The sequence below is a fragment of the Melitaea cinxia genome, chromosome 15 (genome assembly GCF_905220565.1).
Source record: "Melitaea cinxia chromosome 15, ilMelCinx1.1, whole genome shotgun sequence".
Lineage (NCBI taxonomy): Eukaryota > Metazoa > Arthropoda > Insecta > Lepidoptera > Nymphalidae > Melitaea > Melitaea cinxia.
In genome coordinates, this window is record NC_059408.1 from 9,093,131 (window position 1) to 9,114,059 (window position 20,929).

General features: G+C 34.8%; 1 protein-coding gene across 1 annotated transcript; it reads right to left on the reverse strand.

The window, feature by feature from the left end:
• Positions 1-1,940: 1,940 nt before the first annotated feature.
• On the reverse strand, positions 1,941-20,102 carry LOC123660670. Its single transcript, XM_045595722.1, has 2 exons — positions 18,650-20,102; positions 1,941-2,062 (listed from the first exon to the last, which is right to left on the reverse strand). Exons 1-2 carry the CDS (start codon positions 20,100-20,102, stop codon positions 1,941-1,943), a joined length of 1,575 nt encoding a protein of 524 aa, XP_045451678.1.
• Between the last annotated feature and the right edge of the window lie 827 nt (positions 20,103-20,929).

Here is a 20,929-nt window from a genome sequence, read left to right on the forward strand (position 1 = left end):
GTAGTGATATACTAAATTTATTTCATTCTATTATCAGCTCGGTGAATATCAATTTAGGTTCGGATCTTCTACTATAAGTTGACGCGAGTTGTCTAGTAATGGTTTAAAAAAAATTTGATACGTTTTTTCCACAAGTTAACGCGGATGGAACCGCAGGGCGCAGCTGGTGAAAAAATAACATAGTCATAATAGATAATAAAGTAACAACTTAACATTAGGTACATTATAAACTAAGGTAATGTACCTAGTGAAATACATGTAATCTACGGTAGATAAAGGTGATAATGCTTTATTATCCGTGCTCAATCGATTATCACGATGTGTTGAATTATGCCAAGGACATGAGACAAAGGAAAAAAAAGATTTACCCACACTGAATCTTTTTTTTTACTTACAATTTGTTCGTATGTTTGTCGTGACAACTGCAGGACTGTTTTAATTAGTCTTTTACATGACTTAACGTTTTAGCACAATTTTGCTATAACCTTCTTCAGCTTAATAGTGTTAATGAATACTTAATATTTCTGTCACGCTCTCATTTACTGTACAGGTTTATCTTTGGTAAGCGTTTTCGAAAAATTCTAGTCACGTATACATCCAGGATAAAGCCCCAGTCTGTTGTAAGAAAGGGTCGTTAACGCATAACTTTCTAATTTCTAATCGTTATCAAATTCATTCAAGTTTGTGCCAATGACGGATGTGATTAGTTAAATAAAAAATATATCTATAATATAAAAATGAGTCGCTGAATGTGTTGCTAAGCGCAAAACTCGAGAACGGTTGGACCGATTTCGCTAATTCTTTTTTTTAAATATTCCTTGAAGTACGAGGGTGGTTCTTACGGAGAGAAAAATTCTAAAAAAAAAAAAAAATAATAAAATTAAAGAATCGACTGTTAGGCGATACGAAGTTCGCCGGGTCAGCTAGTATATGTATAAAGAGTGACAAACTTCTAAGTGACAACTTTCTTACAATTGTCACTGCTTTAATTCAGAAAATTAATTACTTTAAAATTAACATTCATAATAAAACACGAATCTAACTGAAAGATTGACGCCAAATATTTGTCTGTACCACAAAATGTCAGAAATATTATGAAATATTGAGCCTTTTAAATATTACTAAATTTTTGGTTAAAGGTTAAACCTCTCCGTATGTTTACTTTGCTGTTTAGTTTTGAATACAAACACTGTGTAACATAATATCGATAAGGAGGCTGTTTGTTCGAGACAATAATGAGCTTCATAAACAAGAGTTGTTTCTCATTTTAATATCATACAAAGTCAGCTCGTTAATAACAAAATTTTAGAACTTTTGATCCTTGTTATTTCGTTCAGGGTATAATATATGAATGAAAATGTACATATGCAAGTATTTACTGTTGGATGTTCAAGTAATCAACCAGTGCATAGCTAGCTCTCTATTTATATTAACTCTCTAGTTATTTTAACATTGGTATTCAAGCAAAATAACTACGAAAGAAATTTTAGTAACTATTTACTGTATATGCTGGTAAAGTGAATGACGTCATCCTTTTATTAGATTTTTTTTCTGCACGTCCAGATTTTCTAGCATGGTTTTTTACTAGTGAGTGTAGGTTTTGATCTGGTCTAGGTGTCTGTTCTTGTGGATATCCCATTGTGTCTCGGAAAGCATGGTTATCCTTCGATCCCAGTTGTTGTCGTAGACATCTAATGATGTGTGTATACTCTTACTCTTAGTTATTACTCTTAGTAGCGAATTGTACGCGATCTTGAAATAGAGCAGCTTACCAGATTACTCTAGAAACTTTCTCCTTCACGGAACGTTAGATACACTTGTCAAATTCAAAAAAGTAGAATTTATAACACAACAAAGATATTTCCAAGAGTACATTATTATACTTGTAAATATAAGCTACAAAATGGATCACAATGACACCCACAACATTCCTTATAAATTTAGTTTTCAGCCACCATTTGATCGATAGTCTGTAATGTATTTACTGTGAATCTGTGTGCGAAATCTGAATAAAATAATTTGATTTCTGATCCGATATAGTTAGTCCCCTTGCCAACAAGGCCTAACGAATAGTGTTTATAATTAAATTACGGGCTTGGATTGTATCTATTTTGTGATCAAAACGTTAAGTTGGATGCAGATTAAGACAAATTAGTATTAATATACCTACATTAATTTATGATAGGCTATAATAAATTGAGAATAAAATATAACACAATTTATTTTTTATATTCTTAAATTTAAAAGAACTTACTAAAAATGAATGTTTTTTTTTTTCTAATTTTACAAAAAATAAACTTAAATAGTAAAGTAATGTGAGAGTTTAATATCGCTGTCTATTATGCAAGAAATATGAATATATTAGTTATAGTTAGTAGAATATATAAGTTATTTTTAAGTTTCTTGCCGATTTTCGCAGTAAAATCTACATTTCGAATCGGTGGTAGCTTCACATTATCCATAGTTAATTAATTTTTGATTGTGATTTGTCTTTATATTTTTTACTAGCTGCTGCCCGCAATCGTCTGCGTGAACTCTATACAGCACCAAAAATACCTACGATTATACCTTTTAAAATAACATTCATTTACCCGTTTCTTCTTTACATTTCATATTGCTACGTGTTAAAAAATTGCTTGTTGGGTTAGAGAGACACCCACAACTCCTAACACGAGACACAAGAGAGAGAGTAAAAAAAATCCTACAGAATCTTAATCTTCTTTTTCAAAAACTCACAAAACCAACTTCACTAAAACAAAGCTTATACCATAAGAAACTACAATGCCTCACCCACAATTAATTGCACTCAGATCTTAAGACGGCGAGAGAAACCAACCCAAAAAGGAAGAGCAAAGAGGCCCGCAAACACTCGCCCTGAGGCTTATATACAGCCAACCCAGCGCGTCGCGACACTACTACCCCCTAAGGTGAACCGCGACGTAATACAATACGAGGGTATTCCAAAATTAAATCAGTCGCCTAGAAAAAGTAAATAGCAACGCTAATGCATAACTGTGCTATTATACATCAGCAGGAACGAAACCAGGCGCTATTAAAAATATATGCTACAATACCCCCCCCCGACAGAGAAGAATTTTGCATCTCTGGCAAAATTCTAAAAAAAAACTAATGTAAGGAGAGAATCTGGTAAGCTCAGGAAGGGATTATAAAATTTAACTCCATACTAAGAGAAAAAAAATTTTTTTGATAGATTAATCATAAGAGATAATCGAATTACAAAAACACCACATATAATTTTGAATTCACTGCAACACTGTCTTACGACCCAATCATACGTCACTAACATACAACATCCTGAAATTCAACTATCAACGTGCGTTAACCGACCTAGACAATTAACGCCCTGACACTCAGAGTGACGGTCTATAAATGAGCACCACTCAGCAGCTACTTAAAATTTTTAATTTAACAATTTTTTTTTCTTTTTAATCCATATTTAATACCGTATTCCCGATGTAGGCTTTAGAATGTGCATAACACAATTAGAATCGAATATATATTCAATAGAATAAAATAATATGTGGAATCGCCACCCGTTCCAGAATTAAGTTGTAACTCAACAACAACAACTTATGGCGTAGGCTTTAAACAAAATAATATGAGTGGGTAGATACGTTAGAGATGCACCCAACACACACAAATTAAGTTATTGCTCAGTGGAATAACTCAACAAAAATAAACACCAAAAGTACATTATAGACGTACCCAACACACAACTATCATAAGTCATGTACTTGAATAAGCACAAAATAAAAAAAATAAAAAAAAAATGAGATCATCACCCGTCTCAAAAATGGAATACGTAATATAGATTTAAAACAAAAAGAAAACACAATATCAATTACCCTTACTACCAGAACTTCCTGTTAACTTCAAATCTTTAATATGCCAAACCCCAAGATCTTTACCATTCATATCCTGTAATACGTATACAAGAGGAGATCTTTTACCAACAATTCGACATTTGATAAATTTAGGCGCTAATTTCTTAGAAAAGTATTTATCTTTATCACTCAAGAAGTAAGTTTTCTTATAAACAAGATCACCAACATTAAATTCCGCAGTCCTACGACGCAAATTATAACTTGAAGTATTTTTTAAATGAGCGGCATACAACCGAAATTGAACTTTATCGAAAATACTCGCCAACTGACCTAAGTTCTCCGCATAACAGTCACGAGGAGTAAAAATCATATTTTCTATACTATCAGAGTCCAAATAATGCGAACCACACGACACTAACTCCCTATCGAAAACTAAAATTTATTATAACTAAAATATATTAATAATTGATTTCACTTTTATCAAAGTGTCACTAATACCTGCCAAATCGGTTATAATATCCAACGGACTGACCAAAATCTCCTCTGACGGTAACAATTCCGATAATTGTAATATTTGTTTACGTAAAGCTAAAACTGTGGCAGCTGGCTCCTCATTCCGAACAACCACCTCATATTCTAACTCAGCCTTAGGCAGGGATACGAATTTTATTAAGTGAGTCATCGTAGCACAATAATAAAATTTAAACGAAACAAAAAGCACAAAAAAAGTTCGATTTAAATTAATGTTAAAATGTAACAAAGAAGTACAAAGTAAGCAAAAATATTCGTGAATAGAGGGTAGTCAAAAAAATTTAGTTACGGCAAAAATTATTGAGCAAGAAATAATTAATACAAAAAGTAGGTAACTGAAAATTTTTAGCAAGGAACGATTAACAATTCAAAAACCGTGACTACGCTCGTACAAATCTTTTAAATTCAAATAAAAACTTTTAAATATTAACTTTAAATTTTAAACATACTAATATAAATACACAACCTAAACGAAACAGTAATCAAATTTAATTAATAAAAATGAAAAGTAATAATTTAACACAATTCACAAAACACAAAACACACAAAGACACAAGGACAAGACCCTTTACATACCCAGAGAAAACCACTTGCCAGGAATAAGAAAAAAAAAATTGAGTGCCAATGCGATACCCTACAAAATAAAATAACCAAAATAATTCACCGACAAACAAATAATTCCAAATATTAGAGAATTTACGTTGGGCGCCAGAGCTACGTGTTAAAAAATTGCTTGTTGGGTTAGAGAGACACCCACAACTCCTAACACGAGACACAAGAGAGAGAGTAAAAAAAATCCTACAGAATCTTAATCTTCTTTTTCAAAAACTCACAAAACCAACTTCACTAAAGCAAAGCTTATACCATAAGAAACTACAATGCCTCACCCACAATTAATTGCACTCAGATCTTAAGACGGCGAGAGAAACCAACCCAAAAAGGAAAAGAGCAAAGAGGCCCGCAAACACTCGCCCTGAGGCTTATATACAGCCAACCCAGCGCGTCGCGACACTACTACCCCCTAAGGTGAACCGCGACGTAATACAATACGAGGGTATTCCAAAATTAAATCAGTCGCCTAGAAAAAGTAAATAGCAACGCTAATGCATAACTGTGCTATTATACATCAGCAGGAACGAAACCAGGCGCTATTAAAAATATATGCTACAATATCTACAGAAAAATCTCATAGAGGGCGCTGCTTTAAAATTGTCTTGTCTACTTATATTCATTTAATTATGTTTATCGGCTTAGTTACTTATATTGCATGATTTTTATAGTGTGAAGCTAGCTTATATAGCATGGGTATTAACATAATAACAACAACATTCAAATATGCGTCGTTAGAGTATACGTTGTTACAGAATGCGTTGAGGAAATAAAGGTTCACTGCTCGTTCCCCGTAGCTGATAGCATGATAATATGTAGCCTATATGTTGACCTAACTTCTTAATAATATTCGTGCCAAATTTGAAGTAAATCCATGCAGTACTTTTTGAGTTTATCCCGGACATACATACAGACAAACAGACAAACGGACAAACAGACAAAAATTCTAAAAACCATATTTTTGTCTTCGATATCGATTGTAGATCACACCCCAAGTATTCTTTTAAAAAAATATTCAATGTACAGATTTGACTTTCCTACCATTTTATTATATGTATAGATAATCTATCTTCATTTAGTAATGAAATGAAAATGTTATCGTACTATAGTAACACCATCGCCAAAATAATAAACACTGTATCTAACATTATATAGTCAACAACTCACTTCAGCAGCAGGGGTGGTTTTGTAGTACCGAAGACGCTGCAGCCCGTCTTCGGCCTGTGTATTTCAGTTGGATAGTTATCCCGCCATCGGCCGTCTTTTTAAGTTCCAAAGTGGTAATAAACCTGTGTGATCCCTTAGTCGCCTTTTATGACACCCATGGGAAGAGAGGGGATGGCTTTATTCTTTACTGCCGTAACCACACAGCAAATTAACAAATTAACTTCAATTTTTTTTATTATTAATTACATACACACACATTACATTCAGCACATAACAGTACATTTTTTTATTTTTTGAAAAGCGTTTAATATATTAGACCTTTGTTTGTCTATTATCAATGATATTTACATTACTTTATTATAATATGATATTGAAATTTGTATTAAATATACGTAAGTTATATATTTTTACTACTTTCGTTGAATTTTATGTGATTAAGTTTAGTAAGTTTCAATTCACAATATATAATAATTAGAATATACCTCAATCTACTCATACATATTCTACGAAATACTGCAAACGTGTTGAGGTAGACCTGTAACACTAAAGATCTCCTTAAATAAAATGTTTCCTATATACCCTTTGTTAAACTATTTTCTTTCCTTTTAAAATTTTAAATTTTAAAATTTTATTTCTCGATTTTTTTTTAATAATTTACTCTTTCTGATAATCACGAAATGCAAAAATCAATTAATTGTTACTTACTGTATTTTATTTTGTTTTTTTCCCTTGTCCTAAAGGTAACATGGCGTAAACATTTATAGAACGGAACGGGTGTCGAATTCTTTATTTATTCATGCAAATAGTCGACGTAAATACTTTTTTCTGACTATTCGTTGTTTTCCTTGAGCTAGCTATATAAAAGCTTACGTTATCTACTTTAAATATTCAATATATTATGGCTTACAGATAAAAAATATTGGTTGTCTAAAGCAAGTAGAGCAACAGATGTTTTAGATAAAACTATTATTAATTAAAATTATATTAGTTAGTAAGTACTCGTATTTAAATGATATACTAAGTTCCACTACGAACTTAGAACAGTAGAAGCCGACGGATGGTGAGATAGGCATTCAACGGCTAACTTATAAATTCACAGACCGGAGATGGGTAGCAGTGTCTTTGGTGCGACAAAGCCAGCCCTACGGTCACCAACCCGCTTGCCCAGCGTAGTGACTATGGGCATTACGCTACTGATTTCAACGCAGGCACTTCGGCACTAAGTTCCCAGCACTCTCACTACTCTCGGCTATCGCCGGTGATGCTAGATAAGGTCTGCGAGGGAACAGGGATGTCTGGCGCTGACTTGGAGAGACCTATGTCATTTCAACCTGTCGCAGTCCGCTGCTGGACATAGGCCTCCACAAGTTCGCGCCAAAAATGGTATGAACTCATATGTGTTGCCCATAGTCACCATGCTGGGCAGGCGGGTTGGTGACCGCAGGGCTGGCTTTGTTGCACCGAAGACTTTCTGCCCGTCTTCGGCCTATGTATTTCAATATATCTCTAATCCCCTTTTTCCAGCTTCGCTACTAGTTTCGGCTGTGCTTTGTTTGTAAGTTACTCAAAAACAAAACAGTTTTATATAATTTGATTTGAAATTGGATAATTAAAAAATTTAGGCTGAGTTTACATGATTCGTAACTTAGATAAATAACATTCAGCCCGTATCATTCCACTACTGGGCATAGGCCTCTTTCTCCACGTACGAGAAATATTGCACCTTAATCCACCACACTGCTCCACTGCGGGTTGGCGGATATGTTCCCTACTATGAGTAACGATCGCTATCAGGTATTTATGATAACAACCTGGACCGACGGCTTAACGTGCTCTCTGAGGCATGTAGGGGAGATCCACAAGGACAAACATCCAAACCAGAAAGAAATATTTGTACAAATACAAATATTCATCCCGAGTGGGAATCGAACCCGCAAACCTTCGGTGTTTCAGGCGACTACTCGCACCACTACACAGAGTGTTGCTGTTGAGATAAATAGATATACTTATTTTGTTTTTTTTTTATGTATATAAAACATTCATATTATAACATGTTGTAGTACATTCTAAAAATCATATTTATTTTACTTTACAAATTACCTTTTTGAAAATAAAACATACATTATTTTAAAAATTAACTTACTTTTACGTTAAATACGATTTCTAATTTCTTGACGTCAAGGAAAACATGAATTCCTGTCTAAATTTTTAATTAAATAAGTTTTGATTGAGGAAACTCTTCAACCAGTCTCGTGTTTTTTATCCATAATTTTTTTTTTTGTGTGACCTATTTGTTTTTACACAAATCCTATTTACCTTACACATTAGATATAATTTTAGTCATACAGCCTATTTCTAAATCTTTCATTTCAATCAATAACATATTGTAAAAAGTAAGTCAAGTAAGGATAATCAGAACTTTAAGTTGAAATCCACTCATTAATTGGTTTGATGCTTAATCCGCCACAGTGCGGTACTTCATCGGCAAACTGTGGTTTGGTGGCCTATTCTTAAAATTATATAAACTTAAGATTCTGAAATAAAACTCTTACCTATTTTGTAACGGTATTGTCTTTTCAGTAAATATCAAATTATAAAAATAGAACACAATAGGCCTCTTTCTCCATATAGGAGGATTGGAGCTTGCCACCACGCAGCTCTACTGCGGGTTGGCAGATATGTTCCCTAGTATGAGTACTATGAGATGATGGGATGAGTAGTATGAGACTATCAGGTATTTATGATAACAACTGGGCCCGACGGCCTAACGTGCTCTCCGAGGCACGGTGAGGAGACCCACAAGAACGTATATACAAACCGGAAATTAATACACAATACGGAATATAACTTAAAAGAATCTCTACAAAGCTCCTATAAAGATAAGTACCTGGGTGACCAAGCCCAGCTCGGTATTTTTAGTAAATCGTGAAGGATAAGTAGTAGAAGAGAGAGTTAAAATGATTCGCTGCCGGTTTGGATGAAGTCTTAATCGACTTCAAAAAGGAGGAGGTTACTCAATTCGGCTGAAGGAAACTCAATATATATATATATCCCACCTTCGGTGCAACAAAGACACAATTCAGGACACTTTTTTGTTATGTCTTTTATTAGGACTTTTTGATAATTTAATATAAGATTTTTAAAGTATAGCAAAGAAAGTAAACTATTAATTTTATAAAGATTTCAACCCTACTATAAATAGTAATCCAGAAATGAGGAAGTAAATGCGAAAAAAAAATTAAGAGACCTCACCTGTAAAATTAAGAAATAAGCTGATAGAGTTATTGAAGAGGAAGGTTTATATGTATAATAACATCCATTAAATAGTGGAAAAATACTGTTATTTTTGAGGTTTCTAATGTGATGTCGTAAATAATTACATTTTTTCCGCTTACATTGCAAACGCAGCCTGAACCCTACGAGATTTACCAAAATAATGTAGGTACTAAGTATTATACACATTGAAAAGTTCTACAGAAAGCGCCGCTATGGTATATGTCTATGTTTTGTGGATATCCCACAATAACATTTTTTTTGTCATTTACTTTTTACGACAAATAATAGCTAATTTTCAAAGCGATTTTAACCAATACAGCATTAATCCTTATCTAATAAAATACCTTAAATACATTATTGATTTAATATAGATCTATATGGCCCTTAACATCATATGATTTAAATGAATATTATTGAAGATATTATAGAAGATATTATATATTGAAAAATTGCGATACGTAGCGTTTGCGGCGGTTCCGAAGGCAGTAATGAATAAATCAAAACTACTGGATCGATTTTAATCATTTTTTCTGTGAACGACATAGGCTATAATTATATTTTATACCCGTGCGAAGCCGGAGCGGGTCGCTAGTGTATATATATTTTAGTGTTCGGGGATAACTTCGTCGTTTATGAAAAGATTTTTATAATTCTTTTTTTGGTGGAAAGGAGATATCCCTTGTGTGGTAGCATGATAAGGAAACCAGGATCTGATGATGGGGTCATAGATAAATTGAGGGAAACTCTCGAAAATCCGCATAACTTTACATTAACTACATAATACTTAACATACTACTGGGTGTACTGATTTTGATGATTTTTAACATAATCGAAAGCCAATGTTTATCATGTGGTTATATTTCATCGAGATCTGATTACAACTTTTGGAGTAATCTTTGATAATGCGTATTTATTGACTATTTTTTCACATACCTACGTTGTATTACTTGTCGATATAATTGAAGTCGGTTTTTTTTTTCATTTACCTGCAAACACAATTATTAATAATTAATTAACGCAAACTAAAAACAAAAAATAACGATAAAATAAAAATTGATACAAAATACACAATTACAACGCTTCAGCTTGTAATATCCCACTACTGGGCATAGGCCTCTTTCCCCATGTAGGAGAAGGATCAGAGCTTAATCCACCACGCTGCTCCAATGCGGGTTGGCGGATATATTCCCTACTAAGCGAGTAACGATCGCTATCAGGTGTACATGATAAAAACCGGGGCCGACGGCTTAACGTGCTCTCTGAGGCACGGTGGGGAGACCCACAAGGACTGCACAAACACCTAGACCACGGCAAAGACCTGTATGGCCAATACAAATGTTTGTCACGTGCGGGGATCGAACCCGCAACCGCCAGCGCAACAGGTACAATCCATGGTGTAACCGTTGCGCCAACGCGTGTCACACACAATTACAAGATTGAGAGTATTTGCTTCTCAAAAACTGACAGGCGCTCCAACAAATCGTGTTTTTTTCTGAAAATCATATTTAAATACGAATTACATTATTTATAAAATATGAATAATATTTTTTTTTACCGACAATAATAAAAAATATAAATAAATGTAAAAAATCAAAATTAAAAAATAATTAAAAAATAATAATGATAAAATATGACTTACCGACATAATAATAAAAAATAAGAACAGCCTATTTAAATAAAAAATAACGAGTGCAATTAGAAAAAGAAAAAATAATTGATCAGCGACATGAGGATTTGAACCATGATCTTCTCGGTTGAACCCGACCGGCCGATTTCCCACCGAACTATCGCAATTAAGTTAACAAATGCGAAATTTACCTTCGTATTCTAACAATATTTTTTTCACTCCCTAAAAACAGGGATAAAACGACATTTTCTGAAAATGAATCCTAGCTAGATAGATTTATCTCCCCCGAAACCCCCTATATACAAAATTTTATGAAAATCGTTGGAGCCGTTTCCGAGATCCAAATTCCATATATATATATATACAAGAATTGCTCGTTTAATAGTATAAGATTAGGTTTTCTTTCAAACGAAAAAAAAAAGCCGACTTCAATTATATCGACAAGTAATAGACGAAAAATAGTCAAGTAAATACGCGCCATCAAAGATAACTCAAAAAGTAGTCATAAGATTTCGATAAAATTTTAATGGTGGACCACACGACAAGCATCAGCTTTCGACTAAAATAAGAATCATTAAAGTCGGTATACCCAGTGAATAGTTATGCGGTATAAAAGAACGTATGTTGACGAAAAAATATTAAAGTAAATACGCATTATTAGCGATAACTGAAAAAGTACTTCTCAGATCTCAGTTAAATTTATGTGGGACCACATGACACGCACCTCCTTTCGATTAAAAAAGTAATCGATCCACCGTATCAAAAGTTCTGAGGTAATAGGCATTGAATAAACAAAAGTAAGTCGAATGCAGAATCTCCTTCTTTTTTGATGTCGGTTAAATAAAGTATTAGGAAGGCACATGACACTCAACATCTCACTTATGTCAAAGCTTTTAGCAATGTGATTTATGCAAACTCGTGAAGACATTGATAAACGTAAATATTTTAGACGAACTTTTATTTTCTTAAAGAATTCATTATAGCGTATGTAGGTATATCTAAAAAAGTAAAGATTTTAAATAATCATTAAAAATGTTCACATTACACATATATAAGTTTATCAGTTCGTCTTGTCAACAAAAGTTCGTGTGTACAAAGGATATTGACTTTTACCAAAAATTCTTTCAAACATAAGTAAAGTAAAAAATATCATACAAATGTAATCAATATTAACGATCTGTCCCAAACCCCTGTCAACCAAAAGGTTTCACAACACGATTTTCCTTTCTTATCTTACTTTCTCAAATATTTCCTTCATAAATGATGTATTGAAAACTAGCTAGTCCCTGCAACTCCTTCTACGTTTGACATTTACATAGATACTCTTACTATCTTAAGAGTCGACATTTAAAAAACTTATAACAATCTTCATTACCTTCCTTCTCGTACAAAAACATCAATGTTTAATATTTTTGATGTAAGAAGGTTGAGAATAAATTTCATCACCTACTTTAGAAGACTAAGCCTTATTTTTTCTATTAAAGGTATCCTTTTTCGGTTTAAATTCTGTACCTAAATTTTTATGCAAGAAAATTAAATTAATGTACAGAAAATCGTTCTTAGTGAAGAAATGTTTTCTTTATTGCTATTGCGATTTAACAAAAAAACGAGTGTGCTTTAGACCCCACAACTGAAGTAAAACTTCTTTAGCTATATCTAACTTATATCTTCCTGTCAACTTCCGTTCGCCAATATTTATCGATATTTATCGCTGAGTTTTTTGGAACAAAGTTCCTTACAGCAGGCTTGACATTTGACTGGGTGACCGAATTGAAAAAAATGTGATACTAAAACCGTAAGAAAAATATATAACGGAAGTGACGTAATATCAGCCACACGACTGTATAATATATGACGTTAGTAAAACTAAAATATTACTAGTAAACTTTTTTAAAATTATTTATGTAAGACAATGAATAAAGACATATGTTTTTTATTTCACTTAATAGTTCGAATTATTATTATTATTATTATTTTCTTTGACTTATTTAATTTTGCGGTATTTGTTATTTTCTAAAATACTACATTTCCTAAATACTTTTACGTACTTAAGAGGAAAGGGTACCGAAGAGACTTTTCAAAAATAGGTATTTGAATAAAATGTTTCTGTCGCGCTGCATGCCGCTACCGCGCCCCGCGCCATCTCCACTCCGTTTTTTCTATGTGTGACTGTCGTGTTGTTAGTGTGCGTGCGCCGGCTATTCAGCTATTAATTGTTGACGATATTTTAGTATTCGCATCTTTCGTTTGTGATTGACTACGAGTACATATAGCGCATAGTGCTATTTTTCTGAATTTGGCTTGTTTTATTGAATTTGTTCTGCATCGTATTGCTGTGACTCGGCTTACTATTATTGAATTTCGTAAACTACTTATTATTATGTTTTATTATTTTGACTTGGATACTCTTTGTGACTTGATACATGTCTATATTTGGCTAAGATCTAGATTAGGTAAAACCGAATTTCGGGACCATGGGGGGATGGGGGAGGGGAGGGTGGGGAACACTACCCCTGGTACCACTATCACACCTCGGAACCCCATGGTTATGGAGATATCGATGGTTAAAGTTTTGAGGTTAGAAGAAGAGTTGGTCATTCATTAGTTAAGTGGCCTCCAATTTATGGGGTGAAATGGTGGTGGGATGGTAAAGGATGGTGGCGAGGGTGGGTTTTTTAGCCCCCCGTAGTGTGCGTTTCGCGTAAATCCCGTGGTTTCGAAGATATCGTGTTTGAAGTTTTGGGGTTAACTTTACGTGATTCAGAGATATTACAATACCTTAGAGCTCCGTGTCTGACTCCACCTTAACTCCGGTGCAGCGGGAAGTGCACTCATATGCTCCATTCACCAACTTTCACATTTTATTTTCTAACAAATTTACGTAAAAACGATCTCGATTGCAAGATCAACAAACGATACGAACTGACGCTTAACGACTGACAAATCGACATTTTTAAACAAAATAACGCGTCAGACATAATATTCTAATAAAATTAGTAACATTGCGTGCTAGAATATAGGTTTAGAAATTCGAAAAATACCCAAAACCGAATCGGAGCACCCCACTGTCCACGTGGTCTTGGTCTGTCCTACCCCTAGAGTGTTTTTTTTGTGCCGCGGAGGCGCGGAGGGAGGGCAGCCCTCGCCCGCCGTGCGAAAGCGCGCGAACGAATGCGTAGAGGACAACTCTTCTTCTAACCTCAAAACTTTAACCATCGATATCTCCATAACCATGGGGTTCCGAGGTGTGACAGTGGTACCAGGGGTAGCGTTCCCCACCCTCTCCCCCCCCATCCCCCCACGGTCCCGAAATTCGGTTTTACCTAATCTAAAGCTTTACCCTATATTTTTGTGGGTAATTATCGAAATACTTAGGTACTTTATTTATGAATTAGGTATGTAATTACATGGTTGAGGTGTGTGTAAGAATGGGTAATGAAATACATACATAATTATAGTGTATACATGTAGTACATAGTATAAGTGTAAGTATAGTATATATATGTAATGTAGTACATACACAGTATAAAATGTTTGCCTTAGTAACTATATAATTTGTAATGTCTTGTCTGTTTGTATAGGTTATATATATTAATTAACATATAATTGCGGCGATATAACAATGGTTAAAAATAATATTATAATTAAAAAAAAAAACAAGAAAAGCCGCCGGCGTGAAGAACAACTATTAGAAGGTCAATTGAAAAGGCTGGAACAAGATAAAAATTCAATAATTACACAAAGATAGCTAAATAAATCACACCAATTTCAAACATTATGTACTGTACACTTACAAAAATCATGAAGGCGACTTTTTCAATTATTATTTTATTTATGTTTTTTTAGTTAGGCAAATTACGTAATCGATTGAATTTTTTTAAAGAGTGGTTGATTAACATGACATAACATAACAATACACTTTATTGTACACCAACAGAAAATAATAATACGTATCAGATTGATTTTTAACCGAATTCCAAAAAAGGAGGAGGTTCTTAATTCGACTGTATTTTTCTTTTGTTTTTTATATATGTTACTTCAGAACTTTTGACTGGGTGGACCGAGTTCGACTTGTACGCAAAGGAAAAAAAAGCCGACTTCAATTACATCGACATGTAATACAACAAAGGTAGACGAAAATATAGTCAAGTAAATACGCGTTATTAAAGATTACTCAAAAATTTGTTATCAGATCTCGATGAAATTTAAATATGACTACACGATAAACATCAGCTTTCGATTAAATTAAAAATCATCAAAATCGGTACACCCAGTAAAAATTTATGCGGTATAAATACAACGTAGGTCGACGAAAATAGTCAAGTAAAAACGTATTATTTATATTACTCGAAAAGTTGTTATTAGATCTCAAATAAACTCAAGTGAGACCAAATGACACACACCACCTTTCGATTAAAAATTTTTTGTAGAAATCGGTCCACTCAGTCAAAAGTTCTGAAGTAACATACATAAAAAATACAGTTAAATTGAGAGCTTCCTCCCTTTTTGGAAGTCGGTTAAAAATAGAAACCGATTTTACACGTCTATAGAATTCCTAAGTCGACAAGCTTGAACAGTGAAAGATTTAGTATAAAAGAAAGAGGAGTGAGAGGGAAATTCAAGAAGTAAGCTTTCCTCAGAACGAAAACTGCGTTCATTGGAATCACTAAGTAATTTAAATCGTCGTTTTAGATAAGCAGGTACAACAGGGTTAAAAAGAATAGAGTAAAGTAGAGTGTATATATATATAGAGTAGTATTCCCGAAGTAGGGAATTGGGTGCCACTCAGGGCGTAACTACTGCCGTATCAGCCGTATCAATGATACGGGGCCCCCTATTTACAGGGCCCCTAAGGTATGTAAGCAAAACTTAGTAAAATGTTATCCACAATGTCACTTAATCTTGTCTTCCTGGAAAAAAGAATAAAAAAACTGTCATACATACCTATAGAGTTTTAACTTCAGAAATGACTGAAGTCTGAAAAGCAGTCCCCTTTTATCCGAGTCAAGCGTGCGCCCAATTGTTGATAACATTCTGTATCGTTTATTTCGGGATTCAGTTAATCATTATGAACAATGAATTAATCTTTTTTATATAAGAATGGGGCACACAAGCAGAGGAAGCCATCTGATTTATAACGGCTACCGTCGCCCATGGCCTTTAGAGAAAAGATGTAGACACTAGACGCTTTAAAACCCCCAAATTTTAGCAAGGTCGTTCCACACTTTGAATGTACGCGGAAAAATTGCGCACGAAGCTCGCACATTGGTTGCAAACCACTGGTGGATACAATTAGCACCACTAGACTTCTTGACATCGAAAGAATGCAGAACACGACAAACGACACTGCTCATAGTGCACATTACGCATCGCGTGTTCGCACCGTGGAATGCTCGGTGGTGCTTTTCCCTCATCGTCAAGAGTTGAATTCGACGCAAAAAGAGTGCAAAGAATTTCGCTTACTTTTTCGCATAATATGCCAGAGAGCCTTCAGGTTCGCGCAATGATGAAAGTGTAGACTAAAAAAAGTTACCTTCGACAGCTTTTGTAAGAAACATAAGGCACGGGTTCCATTTGGAAAGCCCAATAGTCTCTCGCCAATTCTGTTGTGTTTGAACTTTGCCCTAGCGATTTACTACCTGTAAGACCTGGAGGCAGCGTTGAATCTCTTCTTCAGGTTATGCGCCTGTGAATCCCCCATATAGATGCGGAAGATTCATAGGAATTCACTAATAGTATTGGCCTCACAAGCTGAAGCGAACGATCCCCCGCATCTATTGCTGCAGGTCAAGGCTAATAACTCTCCAGCTTGGAACTACAAGCTCTTTAAATTAGCTTAAAATCCGAAATTCAAAACATTCATTCCATTAAAGAACTCATGGAATTATTACTGATAAAATTCAATAGCCTTGCATCCAATTTTCCGGAGGTATTAACTTGATGTTTTTCAAAACTAAAACTGATAAAAAATTACCTAAGGATTTCGATGGAACAGGAACAGCTACAGCAGACTACACTCACTATTGTCTATTCTAGGAGGAAGTTATAACTTATAATCAATAAATATTTATTTTAATTCAATGCAAGCATTTTTTGTGAGAAATCTTTACCCATCATTTGCCTGCCCCCCCACTAATTTTGATACAGGGCCCAAAGGTTCTCGGGGTTCCAAGGAATGCTACGCCAGTGGTGCCACATGAGTTTTTTACGCAATTCAGAAATATGATTATATTTGCGAAGTCCAAATACGAATCGCATAGGTACATAGATTCGACCAAATTTAATAATCTGCTCCTCAGTAATGTCAAGAAAACAACTAAGCAATTTTTTACCGATGAAAAAAAACAGAGGAGGTTCTAAAGTCGCCACGTACCTATATTTATTTACCATGCATAGCTTTTTACAGAGTATTCCGAAATTGATAAAAAAAAATATATTGGAAAGAGTAAACCCCGAAGTTGTTTTTCGCCTAGGAGGCGAGGAAGAAGCGCGGCTCGCAGCTTGCTTGGCATAGGCATGGGAAAGAGCAGTCCTAATTTTTTAAACTTTCTTATTGTATTTTTTATTAGTATTACGGTAATAATAATCATAATATACTTTTTTGAAATCTTGAATATTTCAGTTCTCAGTTATTTACCATAATTATCATTGTTATTTGTTAGCGAAACCCTTCGTTAGCCCAGGTTTGCACAGTTTTACAATAAAAACCGCATATACAAATACGGTTTTATTGTAGTTATGAAAAGAGAAATTATTTAATTTTGTTAATACGAATTTTAGAAAATATCGACTAAAAATTCATCACTAGTGTATCGATATAATTGTCGACTATGAGGCATCACTTCGCTGGCGTATATACGTATTGCTTTGACCCTTCCCTCCCCCAGACCTATCCCCCAAAAAGCAAGAAAGGGACAACTGCAGCTCAGACCGTTTTAGGTATATAATTTTTGACCAAAACAGTGTTTCGTAGTCGACTGTTTTCTCCTCAAAACATGGCAATTTTTTTTTAAATTTTTTTTTAGAAAATAAAAGAAGACTTCGGCTATGCCCCTATGTTTTCATTTTTTTGAAAATATGCATATATTTTTTTTAATGAGTGTCTGAAAATGTACAAAAAATTATACAATATTTCGAGTTTTTGAAGTCTCCTAATTCCTATGATAATAAGAATATGAAAAAAATCAAAACATAGGGGCATGGTCATGGCAGCAAAGAGTTCTATGTCACAAAAATATTTGATCTAGTGTCATTATCCAGGGAGAAAACAGTCGACTACGTTTGTATGGAGAAAGACCCGGTACCCTTTCCTCTTAATTAAAAACCAATCAACAAAATAGAAATAGAAGAAGAAGAAATATACTTTATTGTGCATATTACAAGCTAACATAACATACATCTTCAAAAATAAATTCTGCAAAACGATATTATACACAAAGGCGGTCTTATCGCTAGGTAAGCGATTTCCTTCCCCAAGGTTGTCTGGAAGATCTGAAGATTTCTATTTTAGCTCTTTTCCACTCCACAGGGAACCTCCCATCGCTAATAGACCGATTGTAAATAAGTTGCAAAGGCAAAGCCAAAACCGAAGCACAACGAATTAGGAAAACTGGTGGAACTTTATCAGGACCCGCACCCCCTGACGGTTTCAGAGAACCAAGACCCTTCTCAACCTGTTTCACCGTAAAGTGCAAGCTTAACATATTACCAAACGACAGAATATTACTAAAACTTGATTCGACAGACAGCGGTAAAACAGGCTGAGAATCACTACAGGCTAAGGAAAAATGATCAGCTAATAACTGCGCTATAGATTGACCAGAATTCGCAGACTCACTACCAGAATACATCACAGAAGGAACAGAGTTATCGCCATTACGTTTTTTATTTATATAACGCCAAAAAGTTTTGGGATTCTTCTGAATACTCTCTTCCATGCGTCTTTTATAACGAGATAAACAAGTTTTATTTAAATTATGGCAAAGGTTTCTCAAAATTTTTAACTCCAAATGATCACGGGGATTTTTATAACGGGCGTACCTTTTTCTAATCTTTTCCTTTTCGGTGAGCATTCCCACCAGAGCGTTAGTATACCAGGGCGGTCGATGCCTAGACTTCTTCATAGTCGTCAAAGGCACATTAGCGTCTATGACACTATATAATTCATTATAGAAAGATAATGTCATACTATCGACATCATCGCAATGACTAAACCGCTTGCTCCAGTCAATTTCGCCCAGGTGCTGCCGAATTCTATCATAATTAGCTTTGTAGAAACTACGATAATCTCCCAATACTGGACGCAAAAAACACGTCGGTGAAAGGCTAAATGTTATCTCGAAACTTGGATGGAACGGATCAAGCCTACTTAGTAAGTCTGAAGATTGCACAACCGAACCACCAGTAACATTAGTAAGGACCAGGTCCAGGATCCTATCATCACAATTTCGAACAGCGCATATTTGATTCAAACTATTAGTAAGCATAAAATCAAAAAACGCGGTACCAATAGAGTTATTATAATTGCTAGGAATAATCTGCAGCGTATCCTTATCAAACACCCAATCAATAAAACTTAAATTAAAATCGCCACATATGACAACTTTATTCATTTTTAGTAAGACGCGACTGGCAGAGTTTAAAAAATCACTCAAGGTTTTTAACTTCATTTGCGTGCTAGACGTAGGAGGTAGATAAACGACACACAAAGCCAACTTCTCAGATTTACCACAAAGATCAACATCAACAACAACCCATAGATCCTCGCCTGCGCTCTCCCAGTCAGGCATTCTCCTTGAATGGAGTTCTTTAGAGACCGCCAGCAACACTCCTCCCCCATCCTGTTTGGACGTGGCTGTAATAACTCTATCCCTACGATAAATTACGTAACGAGAGTCCATCAGTTCAGAATTATTTATATTACAATTGAGCCAAGTTTCAGTAAAAGCTATCACCTTAATGTTAGACATAAGAATGTTATTGTAAACGTCATTCGTCTTTGTCCTTAAGCCCCGAACATTCTGATAATAAATATCTAATATAGCCATGAGGTACAAACATAAGCCAAAGCAAGAACAATAGAATACATTATATGAATCAAATAATAAGCTTCAGACTTTCATTGGTTCGAATTTGAATAGCTTGACATTTTTCATCTTTACGAACAAATATCTTTCCATTACGTACCCAAATGTATTTATATTTATTCTCTTTCCCCTTTATGCGCGCCGCAGCATGAAGAGCCTTGTTTGCAGGAGTTAGCTGCTCAGCCACGTAGATAGGCACACGAGTTCCAGCAATACCAAGATGTTTAGAACTCAACTTGTCCTCTGGGTTTTTCCTGTTGAACACTGCCACTGCCGCCAAAAGTGAATCCCGCAGACGAGGACTTTTAAGCTTCACCACTACGGGACGAGGTCTGTTATTCTCATTAGAGAGTTTAGCAACACGAGTTGCATGAATTATATCGCAGTCATCCAGAGAACAACCAACAGTGCCTGCAAGCTGTTTCGCAACGCTACAGAAGTTTTCAGACCTATGTTCAGGAATACCGTTGATTTCAATGTTACTCTCCCGCAAATGCTGTTCAGCTACAGCAAGTCGTCGAGACAGCTCAACAATCGTGGATGACATTACGGAACCAGCAGCTTCCAGTTTAGTAATCACTGACGACTTTTTTTTTTTTTTTTTTTTTTATAGAAGAGGGGGCAAACGGACAGTTGTCTCACCTGATGGTAAGTGAACAACAACATCCACAGACACCCGCTACATAAAATATTAGCAGGCGCGTTGCCGGCCTTTCAAAAAGGAATATGCTCTTCTTTTGAAGGTCCCTAGGTCGTATTGTTTCGGAAACACCGTAGGTGGCAGCTGG